This window comes from Botryllus schlosseri, chromosome 2, assembly GCF_051294905.1.
Source record: "Botryllus schlosseri isolate E-star chromosome 2, Bs_hap1, whole genome shotgun sequence".
NCBI classification, from domain to species: domain Eukaryota; kingdom Metazoa; phylum Chordata; class Ascidiacea; order Stolidobranchia; family Styelidae; genus Botryllus; species Botryllus schlosseri.
This window is the reverse complement of record NC_137237.1, coordinates 12932365-12945803: the sequence shown is the minus strand read 5'-3', so window position 1 is coordinate 12945803 and position 13439 is coordinate 12932365. Positions and strand designations below refer to the sequence as shown.

Sequence of the window (13439 nt, the reverse complement as noted above, 5' to 3'; positions counted from 1 at the left end):
AAATTTGGTGAGCATCGTTTCTATAGAGAGCCTAACACTTTCATGGGGTGAACAGAAAATTTTCAAATGTTTTATTATTTATCTTTATATAATAAATCGAAACTTACTTCTCCTGTAGCAAAGCGGTTACTGGCTGGAATTGAACCAAATTTTGCGTGTAGGCTTAAATCAGGTAACCTAACAATTTTATCAAGTAGCCAGTACGAATTGAGAAAAAAAGTCATTTTTGAAGAGCCCTAATGAACAATGAGCGGAGCAAAGAATATATCACAGAGCTGTAGCCTGGAAATTTTTCGCTATCCAGAACGGCAATTAAGCACATGTAATACGATGTGCATTATGTAGAGTTACCCTATTTTGGGATCCTCAAAGGAGGACACATTTTACAAATCATAAAAGTTAGATTACCGCACTAGAAAACTACTGATTTGTAAATATTGACCCGGAAATTCTCTTGTTCTGACTAAAAAATGGTGGTTTTTTCAACTCGAATTCCGAATTACCCACTTTATATTAATACTGCTGTGTTGACTAAAAAATGTCATTAGTAGAGTCCAACTACCTTAAGACCAGCTCCAACATCCACATTACGGATTTCGCGTTATGGCGTCTTTTTAGTTTTGCCTGTCCAGTGGCCTGGCTGTCAGAGGTATAAAGGAGAACGAATTGCCCAAAAGGAGAACATATAGGCCAGGGGTGGCCAACCTTTTCAGCCAAAGGGCCACATTCGATTGACGAACTATTGCGCGGGCCACTAGCCGCGCCAAGCGCGAAAATTTTTCGAAGTTCGTAGGTCAATAATATCGTCACTTGCAGAGATGAGCATGGATTAGGATTAGGATTTGAAAAAACAGGATTTGTGAAATTTTGTCGGATTTGGATTGGATTTGGATTAGACATTTTTTTCAGAACGGATTAGGACTTGGATTGGATTTACTTATTTTCTGGCAGATTGAAATGTCGTGTGGCGAATGGCGACGAACTTTATTCAGATCAGTTATTAATGTACTTATGGTTACTAAGTTATCTTGAATCAGGTGAATCGTTGGTTGTGAAAGAAAATTTTCGAATCCCTCCATTGCATAAATTAGTATTTTTTCTGAATTTCCAGTTGGAATCGGATTGGGATTGGACATGGACTTGAATATGAAAAAGTTATGGATTAGGATTTGGATTTGAAGGTTCGGATTTGGATTGGATTAGGACATAGAAATTTCAAATCCGCTCATCTCTGGTCACTTGACTGTATTGCGGGCCTGCTGCATATCGCAGGGCTCAGTTTGTAAGGACTGGACTATTCGGCGCTTGAACATATAGATATCGAAAGCTTCGACCAACATGCGTCAATCGTTTTGTGCCTATATAGGTTTCATAGTCGACGGACTTTCTGCAAGCGCAAACGTAAGGTCGCATATGCTGAACGACACTTTGTCTCGTAATCGCGAATATAGTTAGACTCAATCTGATACATTAGGAGCTCTTTCATTTTCACAAAGGGGTAACAATATTAAAAGCAAGAAATCAAGTGACAACATGTTGCGCGAAGCGTGTAGAACATTTTTACTTTTGATAAATCTATCGCAAATTATTCTGCTTTATTGTAGTGTACGAATATCTACCAAAATGTGACCGGTTCATGGATCTGCCAATGCGTCGGAACTGATATTTTAGTCATTACATCTCAAGTGTTGCGGTCAGACTAATCAAATTTTTGGTTGGCCTTGCAAGTTCACAATCTGTGCAATCCATTTTTGATAATATTACAAATTTCGGAAATTACCTCGCGGGCCACTCAAAACCTTCTCGCGGGCCACGGGTTGGCCGGCCCTGATCTAGGCGTTCTCGGAGGAGATTTTCGAATTTCTGAAAAGGGAGGAGATATATGGTAACCCTATATGGTAATATTGGGTAACCCTACACCATGGGCTGGAACGTCCAGGCAATGCAATTCAAGTACTCGAATTCAACTCTCGTAATCAGAGTTGATTTTCGCCATGGGGTTTCATGGACGTCAAGACACACACTCATATGATTTGTAATGATACGCCCGCCTTGGTCATCGTTAGTTGCAGACATTTAGGACTCGATCAGCCATTATGACTTGTGGTGGTAGGTCGTGTGCAATGGCGTAGGGAGGTTGGGATTCGAATTCGAAATCCAGTCTCTCCGAAGTGTCAATTCCATCTCCAATAATTATAATGTAATTGTAAAGCAATTGGTATCACGCTGCGGATTACGTCGGAACAATACGATGTCATTTTCCAAGGTGATGCCTCGCTAGGGAACAGCAAAAGTCAATCAGCGTCAGGAAATATTTTCATCCGCCCACGAAATACACACATAATGTACAATGCGATGATATACAATTCACACAATGCGATGTAAAGATGCCGAACGACCAGTTACGGTCTCTTACACTGATATCCATCTCGACCTAGTGCCCGATGTCACGCAGTCTTCTTCGATGCTAATCTTCCTTCTTCGGTCCTTTGAGAAGCTATTTTTTGGTCTTTTCTTTCTTTATCGGGTCTTTTTTATTTTTAATTTGTCGCTATAAGAACAGCAACACTGGGGACGAGAAGCCCACAATAATCTCCAACGGTGGGACCGACGCCGACGCTCGCCGCTACGCTCCACACGCTAATTTGCAATAAATATTCAGTCATTTGTATTTGTATTTTATTGAACAATTGTTTGGCGCTTATCGCCGATAAGGTCATTTGCGCCCGATCAGGAATATTGTCCTTTTGCTTGGTCTTTGCTTGTGATACGATTTTTGCGGACGACTTTCAGTCACACTCTCATCCAATCTCTCTCGCACACGTCCTCGTCAGAGTCAGTTGTAGTCGATTTCCGTAAGCTTGACTTTACTTGCTTCGTCTGGGCTTTTCGTGCGACACTGCATATGCAGTGAGGTCAGCGATTCATTAATGATATCGTTTTGTGTGAAAACTTATTTCAATAGTTTTGTTCATTTAACACTCTGTTGGTGCACAGTTCATTTTTCGCTCCAGCAATGTATAGTAACGTATTAGATGTCTTTAGTTGGATGTGCAAGGTGACAGATTTTGGTTTTTGTGACTCTCGGCGAAAATTCGGGGTTCCGCGAAGGTCTGCAGTGTTCTACGTGTTAGTAAAGGTTAAGAACCATTGATTTAAAACCACGTCTTTTGTTTTAAACGCGACCGTACTCATATGTCAAATCATAATATCATCCAAACCTGCAATTGTTCAGTTCGGTTTATTAACAATTTTATCAAATCAATACACCACAAGATTGCGAAACAAAGAAAAGATAGGAAGAGGTCGAAACCGTCTCTACGCGAAGTAAAGAGGCGGCATGCACACTGTGTCAAAAGTAACAGAAGACAACATTAAAAGACAAGCGACATAAAGAGGTGGTATAAGAAGTCAATGAAATGTTAAGAACAGTGACTGCATTGGAACTGAGATATGAATTTGGTACTTTTTAGTTTTCGCGTATATTTTATGTTTAGGACACCGAATCTTGTGATTGCGAGCAATATAGTCACGTTACGCCGTGAATGACCTATACCCACATACTGAACGCGCAGAAATACTCAAGTGGATAAGCCTACGGAATTACACTTTACATGATTGACGGTTGCTACGGAATACATATCCGTTATCCAAAACGACAGTGTTTGTTGCTGCTAAATTCGCTGTTTTATGTTCAAGTTTGCCTAAGCCAAAACTCTCCTTCCGGTGGCACGAGACGTCGCGCCGGTGATCGCAATGTCTCGAGCGTTCAAAATGGATCCATCCGCCACATTCTCCTCGCACAGTCTCTTTTTATGGTCAAGAGTTTTATCGCTTCCGTCATCCAATTTTAGTTGCAGAGCTACATCCACGCCTTCGTCCTTATTAATTTTTTCGACGACCGATTGTACCAGAGACGAGTCGGGAAGACGAAGATGAATAATTCGTTTAAGCGTTAGTAACCGGACTTTGAAATTGATGACGCGTTCACTGTGGATTTGTTCTTGTTTGGACTCAGCGGTGGTTTTGTTTTCGGATACGGACGGAGCATTGGCTTCTGGAAGATTCGACTGTTCAGCAACTGAAATATTTGAATTTTGAAACTCTATTGAATCCGGAGTCTGTAGTCTAATTCATTCCGAACTTGCATATCACTAGTAACAAGGACTGAGGGTTTGCCACGGAATCTCGATCAAAGAAATCAGTTTTTGAGCGATTTGAACTTGCATATAGCCCATATCCATGGTACTTCAACATCGGCAAGCATACAATGTCGCATTATCGACGTAGAGCCTCGGCAAATACCGTTACTTCTACTTCTTGAAATTTTAGTGCCAACGATGACTATACTTAAACTTCCTCTGGTAGTATAATCAATTATGGATATAACGAATGATACATAATAGTTAAACAAAAGGTGGCATTATTCCAGGTATTATCATAGATTTATAATTTTGGATCGTCATCAGTCTGTCCATTTTTCTTACCGCCGATATTCGTGGTGGTGCCTTCTTGCTTACTGTTCATAGTACCTTCGTTGATTACACCAATCGAGGCACCACGAAAATCATTTTTGCGGCTTTGAGATCCCAAATTGAAATCTCCGCCAACTTTGATGTCTACGTCTCTCCCAGCCGTTATCGAGGAACTGTTATCTGAATGAAAGTCGAAAATAGAAGATGGCTTCGAAATAATCGAGAAATAATGGGAGTCGAACATATCATCGTCCTTCTTTTTCTCAGCCGTTTCGAAAACTCGAAATTCGATTCGTGGTCACTCTGTAGGTAGCGTTTCCGACGGTGCGGATTATATTTTAGCCTTTTACGGACGCGGCCATCGTGAAAATTTAAGCGGATATAGTGAACAGTTACGTGACGCTAAAAATCTATTCTTTGTGACATCACGAACAAATATACGACGTCGAATATGTAAGATTGTACTGCGTGCCTTTAGCTCACATGGCTACGTACGATGTGGGTGAGGGTCGCACTCGAAATTCATTTTTATCGCTAAGGGAGTCGTAACAAGGGTTCTATGAAAGTGTCGAGTACAAATTTTGATTGAGTCCGGAGTAAACACGATCAGTGATCTGATCCGTAATGAACTATACTTCTACTTTACGGGAGTACTTAAATATGTTTTGCTAACTTGCATTACTTACTTTTGTTTTTTCTACTGCTTCCACTTGTACCCAGCAGTTTTTAAGGCGAAACTGCTTAGTTTTATTACTTTGGATTTTTTGAAGTTGACAGTCATCTCGGGATCTGATCCCATCTCGGTTTTGAGTGAAATTGTCATAACGACTGGGTGAAATAAGCCTGTATCCTGATATCTGAATATATTCTCGAAAATTGCTGCATGCACAAATATGTAGCGGCATTGGTCATTTTGCGTCAGTCGAGAAGATGGGTCCAACCATTTTGAAAGTAGCCCCCCCCCCTCGATCAACTACTTAATCTGCCAAATCTACCTTTTGAGAGTACTCACTTGAGTACTTCTCAAATCTTCATTTTCTACTCCCCCCTGAAGCAGTTTTGCCATGCTTTGGATATAGCTATTTCTATACCTGCAAACGAGTAAATATTTACGGCGTCAATGTTATACTTCTACTTGAGAACCATCCGTGACTAGTTTGACCACCCCCAGGCCGTGTCACAAGTCGCAAAATTGTCCAGCTCCTCAGAGTGGTCTATATAACATAGAAATAGCGTAACCACCACATAAGATGTTTCACACGAACACGACATACAAACATGATTTAGCAGGAGGACACCAATTGGTCAATGATATTATTATCTCGCATACTCGACCATAGAAACAGTATTTTGAATGGCGAAATATCGCTACTAGTTACGTTGTAAAGGACTCCGCAACTAGTCACTTGATCCGTCAGTCTTTCGTGATTAGCAAATCAAATCATGACAATTCCAACATGATAATCGAGAAAGAATTCTCACATCACTCATTCACACTCGAGGAAGGTGGGGTTTATAACATCCTCGTATTGTGGCGACATAGCGTAGTGGTATGATCCACAGCTGCAATAGCAATGGGTTGCAGGTCCGAGTCCGACCGAGGGCGACTCCAGAATTCCTGCCCAAGTGTTGGAGGTTTATTTCTAGGCTCCTTCTCGTCACGTCTCCGCGTAAGCAGTGTCTTATAAAAAGTCTAGAAATGGGCCGTGCTACATGTCGGTAAATACAAAAAATAAAGAGTATCCGCCTGGTGCAAAATGACCATTACTAATGTAGTCGAAGCACCATGAATATCACACAAGCAAACAACAACCCCGTATACCTCTCTGCAGCTCTACAGCGGACGGTTCCAAACTATTCAAGAAAATTCCCCAAATGATCCCATGGCAATATTTCTTAACTTACTCACGGTCCCTTACCAAATCAACACAAAACAACATCTTGGATTTATGGTGTCAATGTAACGGGTGTATAGCTGATTTTCTGCGACCAGCTCCACTATGTTTGGTTGCGTTTTTGAGAACGCAACCATATTATCGTGAATCAGCCGGTTCAAATTCCACTTCAAGCTGTTCATGGCGTGATCAACCTAACCTATGGGCGACGATGCGTGCCGCCCCCTCCGACCTCTACGCGCAATTTCATCACTACCCTTCATACACCCCATTTACAAACGGTTTTACGCGCTTCGCGATCGAGATAGCTACCAACTAACCATGCAGTGGTTTGAAAAATCAACGAGCAATTATTTTGTATTAACGCGAAGCGCGAAATATTTTTAGAGGTAAGTCGGTAATTTCAATCGCCACATCTGCAATCACTTGTTTGAAATGATCAAAATGAGTTAAACCTGAAACACCAATATCATGCTCCCAGTAGTTTACCTCAATTTTTGGGATGAAACGAAGCAGAATTATCTTTTCAAAATTGGTAACTTCTGTTAAACCCATCAGAAATCTCCCTCACTCATTTGCCTATAGCGCGAGAACCTTCTTTCAAACGGATCTTTCATAAGTAGTGACTGAGCTGCAGGGTTTCAATCGGAGCTTTCAAGGTTTGCTTTGACAGTTGATAGACAATAGTTCTGGGGGTTATATCCATTCCATTTTACAAGCCAATTAGCAAAGTCTTGTAAAGAATCCATTTTTGCATCTTGTGAGACCACTGCTTTGGCCTAGGGGTTTGCCGAAAATATGGGACAGAAATTGATGATTGTCCACTGTCCAGTGTCCACCAAGCATTAGTAAGACTCAAAAATGAAGACATATCTTCCCTGTGAGGCAAGCAACTTTTGCAAGCTGCAATAGTTGACTCATGGAATGGAGCAAGAGCTAAGTTGACATTCTGTTTGATTTTGCTTGGATGCGATGAGGCAAAAATGTCAATTTTGGCGCTTTACACAAATTCGAATCCAGCTTATCATCATATTCCCTGACCTTGTGAAGATCGCCCCATGCAACGAATCCACCAGGCGATGATGAATGAGCATCGAGGAAAAATGAATTTCTTGGCTCGGAGTAAATGTTTTCATATGCTCTTTACAAGACGTACACTAGGGCTGTTCAAAAATAACTTTTTTTCCTCGATTCAAGCCGGTCACCTCTTATATCGACAGGTTGCAGTAGAAAACCTTGCTCACCAAATTTAACTCGATTCCAACCAGTAAAGGCCTCCGCAGATCCAATTAAAATTTTTAATTTATTATGAAAAATTGAAAAAAAAAATTCCAAATTTTTCTGCCAACCCCATGAAATTGTTGAGCTGTCTTCAAAGACGTTGCAAAACAAATTTGAGTCAATTCCGACCAGTAGAAGCGGAGTTATTGGAGTTTTTCGTTGAAATTTCTCGGATTATCCTTGATTGGTGGATAATCCGCGATTTATCAACGAAAAACTCACATAACGTCGTACACTGTACAGTATCGAAAAATATATATGTTTTCTTGGCGTAGGATGGATGATGAAGAGGGAACTCATCATTTCCAGAGTATTTTTGTCTCATTAATCCAAATGCTTTTACATTGGAAGAATGATTATCCGACACAAGCCCTCGAACGGCAAATCCATGCCGATTGAGAGCAGCAATGCAATCCAGCAATTCCTCTGCTAACCAAGTTCCTGTAATTTCGGTCTCTGGTAGTGCCTTCACTAGGACTGGTTTTTCCTCCAAACGTAGTCGTTTTCGCAAGCATGAGTCGGTGATGTACTTTGATTCAAAGTGCAATTCACAGATTACAGAATTGAGAGTTGGTTTCCAATCGCGCCCATTCACAAAAGATATCCATTTGTTTTGTAACTCCGCATCGTCAAATGGAAAGTGAAACGACAAAACTTTTTGTTCAGTAGTTAAATATCCAGATTTACAGCCATAAACACAACATTTGTTGACCATTAACGTTCAATTATACATTAAGCCAAGCCTGCATCGTCAAGCATACATATAATATGTCAAAATTCACTGTCATAAATGCCGCATAAAATACCACCATGAATTCTAGCCGATATTAGTTTGTTTAATACTGCAACTAGTGCAACATGAAGTATTATTTCCAGCTACATAATTACCTACCTAGATGCTACCGGATGGTCAAAACGGCTCCTAAACATACCTTCACTGCAATCGTACAGAGTTGTTACTACGGCAATAGCTAATCGTGACATCATTAACCCTTTGCGACCGGCGGTCTAGTATACTAGACCGCGACTGTTTAACACAGAGGAGTCGATATTTAATTCAAGATAGCTAGACCTGTATTGGTCATAAACTATTGCAATCGGTTTGTATGTATAGCTCTTATAAATACGCATGCATCAGATCATGTATAACCTATTGTTGCAATGTGTATCCTGCTTGAAATGCAGATTGAACACGCAAAAATGTTTCCCGCAAAATTGAATTTGTGATGATGTTCGCGTCAATGACCACCTGAAATATAAACCATTGTATCTTCCGTTCTAGACGTCATATAACCGATTACAATTATCTTCTATGACTTGTTGTTGGTCATACTATTCTATGAAAGTCCTTATATCGAAGATTAGCACGTAGAAGATGTTTCAAATTGACGTGAAAGAAGCATACCTTATTACGTGAAAATCATGGCTGCGTAAGATGACCTGAATCGGTGCGGTTTCAAACAGATGTACAATTGCTTCAGGCAATAGCAAATTATACATATGGTTAGCCATTATCCAGGCATATCCATCAATATCCCTATCATGGAACTTAGTTTTGTATAAGAAAGCCGACGCCAGCCCTAACACCGCACAAATAAGCGTGCGAGTTAGGCTATTTTTGTATCCGAGCCTGTGATAACAACATCATATAGAGGCAGTTATATATCTGTTTTAGATGGCACACGAAGTTACTGTTGGCTTCTATGACTACTGTTGATCATACATGGAACATTAGCCGTGTAGAATACAGTTCAAATTGATGCGAAATAAAGCAATGTATCACGTGAAATGACTTCCCGAGCGTATATGGGCACTGGGCAGTGTCGAATAAGGCAATAAGTGTATACTTACGGATCCCTTGCAGTTGCAAGTTACATATAACAAGCAACTGGGGTTGATAACACTTCAATAGCATGGAGTTGCATACTACAGGCAGAATTGCCAAGGCAGTCACTGTGTTATGTAGAGCTGAACGCGCGTTGCCTTCAGCGAGAATACGAGATTACGTAATAGATTACTCATCGGCGGCGGCCGCGTGATTGTGCTCATCGTCTCTACCTTTCCAAGATCGTAGCGCTGGGCTATGAAGCGCTATAGAAGCATGTAATGTCTCGTTGGAACGTAGAGATTCATGCGGAAGGCAATCAGGTGGTCATATACTAATAAAAGGGCCTAGGTATGACGTCAGGAGATAAAAAAAGAACAAAATTTCATTTTATTTTCAAGAAATCGAGAACATTTTCTCGCATAACACTATTCCCTCTGGCGTCTGAGCCGTGAGAGTATCTCAGACCGCTAGGCGTCGACTTCAGGTTTACGACAATATATTGGGCGTCGATTTAAGCCATATGGATGACATTTTATCGTTTTTTATGTGGATGCAGTAAAATTTTGGTCAGTAGGCCGGCCGGTTACAAAGGGTTAAATAATAATTCTAACTTAGCGACTATAGCTCGAAAACCTTGCCTCCAAATGTGAATAGCGCAATCGCAACTTCACAGCACCCTACCTCGTATTATAAGTATAAGACGGTCAATACAGCAGCATATAAACAGATGCAACCGTCTAGCTAGATCTCGCAGAGTGAAATGAGTGCATTTTGCTTCAAGATGGGAGGCATTTAGTATTGTCGACCAGCAAAGTAAAACAATCGCTGAGTCAATCGTGATGTCTGTTTGGGAGTGTCGGCCTCTTATATCCTGCAAGTGTAATGTGCCATATTAGGCCGTAAGTATCGTAGGCCCCGGGTAAGTATTCAATTTTGTCAATATGTTCGGTCTTGCATGAGTCTTATTATCCTCTCTGGGGGCACATGATCACATTTACCGGTGGAACCAATGTCCTCCAAATTTTAGGTCAAGTAATTATATTATTCCATGTTCATGCCTCACAGTTAAGACGTCATAAGTTTTACGAGTGTTAGATTCAGGCGTGTCGGTGTGAACAATCACTTTGTTGAAGCATGCTGTTATTTCGTGAAGGTAGTTATTGTCGCTAATCGAAAGATATCGGAATCGGTCACATTTACCAGACCAAAAAAATCCTTTTCAAATTGCTTTTCAACACGGGAAACATTATTTTCCTCCACGAGTTGACTATTCGGTGCCCGTCTGTTTCGGTGACTGGACATATCAACATCGAAGGTTCGGCCAACATGCGGTGATCATTTTGAGGCACGGTTTTATCACCGCTGATCTTTTTGCCAGTGCACTTCGTGGAGTCGCATGTTGACCGAACCTTCACATGTCTTGGTGCTTCCAGGATAGGAAACGGTCAGCGCTGAAATGCATTGCACTTCTACACTAAAGCATCCCAATGGCCTCAAACGATACTCTCATAATTGCGAATACAGTTAGACTTATTTCTGCAAAATTATGCGTATTTTGTTCGAGAGTGCGCATGCGCATTGCGCATACACACAATAAAATCAAGAAATATAGTGACAATAAATCACGCGAAGCGCGACTAAAGTTAACTCTGCACCAAAATACTCTATTTTTTGTTGACAAATTAAGTAATTTTTGGCCACCATCTAGTTTGGTTCAGAAAATAAGTCGCCTGCAATTTTCATATTCCAGAAATCACAATTTCTGGATCGTGTGAATTTTTTGGAAGGTCCGTAGCGGTACTAGAAATGTCTCACGGACCCCAACAGGACCGCGGACCCCAGTTTGGGAACCACTGCTCTGCAGCATTGTGAAATGTGAATGACATAACGTAGCATAAAATAGCGTGGTGAAACTTTGCATCAACACCTTACCTTTGCTGGTAACTTTCATTTCCATTCTTGAGTTTCCTCCTAAATTCAAACTTACATTTCCTTTCGTGTCTTTTATGAAGCTATCTAGAATGAAATACAATAGTTTTGGTTTTGGAATCATGATCTTAATTGTGGTTATTTCACAGTTCGCCGCACCACTGTTGTTCTTATGCGTTGTCACTCGTCATATTGAACACTTCGAAAGTGTTGAATTGTTGTTAGGGGCAGATGGTGACGTAACCAGCGAAAACTACGTCACGACTACCAGGTTACAAAAATTTAACGACGTAGCAGTGTATTTTACCCCTCTGCCTACGTCACTAGTACTCTTCCGCTGGTTCTTTCATTTATGAACATATATTGCAAAAACGACTTTCGGTCTTATAGAGCCTTGCCTTGTCATATGCTCTGGCTGAAATACGTAAGTGGAGTACATTATCTGTGTGCGTGGCCATACAATTTATATAGCCTACATTTTAACATTTTATTGTAAGGAACTGGAGAAGTACATTCACAGATTTCATACACCTACCATAGTATGACTTGGCCTATTCCGATATTGAGAAAATAACTGCATTAGATTCGTTTCGCTTCCGCAGTGTCGGAGGAAGGATACCCCGACAATACACGCCTTGTGTTACTGGTTGAGTTTCGGTGGCTACACCTTCCATCCGCGTTTCTTGTACTTTTACAGCTGCTTAATAGCACGGGCAACTTTAGGACCATCGGGGAACATTAAATTTTACCATAACGAATGATGCTTCTCGCAATCGCACGCACGCAGGCTATATAGTCGTATACCTTCCATTACCCATATACCACTGTTATTGCAGGCCGCAGTCGGAACTCGGAACAGCTCGGTTATGATCGATAGTAGCAACCGTTGAATTGAATCATTTGACATGGAAATCGTCACGTGGTATTTGAGAATGGTAGGTCAGGTTATACAATCTCGTTAATGTTTCTGACGTGTGTGCGTTTATCATCAAATCAATATTTAATTTGCCTTTTCACGACAGGCAAAGATCATGAATTCTGACATTGGCAAACGTTTATTGCATAGGCCTAATTATGTTTGTGTTAAAAAATATCCAGACTACAGGTTTCACGTCGTCGGGAGAGAACGGTCACACTTTCATTTGTGTGCCTGGAGTCGACTTTTATTAAAACACACCAACCTAGTTTGTGTCAACACAGAACGAGTTCGTGTACCATGTAAAAATAGTTCATTCAGGTTGAGCAATATCTTCGCCTCGATCATTGTAAATGTCATGTCGGTGACGTCATATTTGGTGATACGATTGTTGATAAACAATGTTCTATCCACTTCTCTACCAGTTGCTGACGATTACCCTTGACGAGAGTCAGCCGAAAATATTCGGGCATATTTCAGTATGAATATACTATTCAATTGTTTTAAACAGATATCCACATATAATCCCCATGTCTTTAGGTCACTACATAATCAAACAAGATTGCGTTTGGCCTTCATTCCCAATTTTACCATAGTCTGTCAGCGGCCCGCGAATGGATTCAGATGCAGAATGCGGCCCTCGAGCTAAAACGTTTGCCCAACACATGGGTGTAGCCGATCTAAGTCCAATAAATCAGGTATATAAATCAAAATCGAACTTACATTCATTTTTAGACATTGTTTCTGCTGATATGTAGATTCTATACTGTGATTTTTCCGTCTTATACTCGCAAGAGTACCCACCAATAACTGTTAACCTCGTATTTTCGAAACTAACAAATGAGGAAGTATTTCATCGATGCCGAACCGATTACCGAAGTTGTAGTGACTAGTGAGGTACGTATAAAATAACGACGTCTAAAACGAGCTTGACGGAGGCTCTGCGAGCTACGTAAACGACGCGACTGAATCAGCATTTTTTTGACATTTTCATCCGTTCAAGACACACAACGTACAATGCAATTTACAAGATACAATGCGATGTAATAAGTAGGCTACTTAGCTGGATTTCAAAACTGACGTGGGCGACGAGGACTAGGCGACCTGCGAAGCCG

General features: G+C 40.8%; 1 protein-coding gene across 1 annotated transcript; it reads right to left on the bottom strand.

Moving 5' to 3' along the window:
• Positions 1–3222: 3222 nt before the first annotated feature.
• LOC145433634 (uncharacterized) lies at positions 3223–13212 on the bottom strand. The gene is made up of 4 exons (XM_080310788.1): positions 13048–13212; positions 11412–11495; positions 4488–4655; positions 3223–4081 (listed from the first exon to the last, which is right to left on the bottom strand). The coding sequence occupies exons 1-4, from the start codon at positions 13061–13063 to the stop codon at positions 3705–3707; spliced, it is 645 nt and encodes a 214-aa protein (XP_080166914.1). The 5' UTR covers positions 13064–13212; the 3' UTR covers positions 3223–3704.
• Positions 13213–13439: the final 227 nt, after the last annotated feature.

Coding starts and splice junctions, on each gene's coding strand:
- LOC145433634 (XM_080310788.1), bottom strand. Junction 4,656..11,411: donor AATGAAAGTTACCAGCAAAG/GTAAGGTGTTGA, acceptor ACTTTCATTCAG/ATAACAGTTCCTCGATAACG. Junction 4,082..4,487: donor CACCACCACGAATATCGGCG/GTAAGAAAAATG, acceptor CAAATATTTCAG/TTGCTGAACAGTCGAATCTT.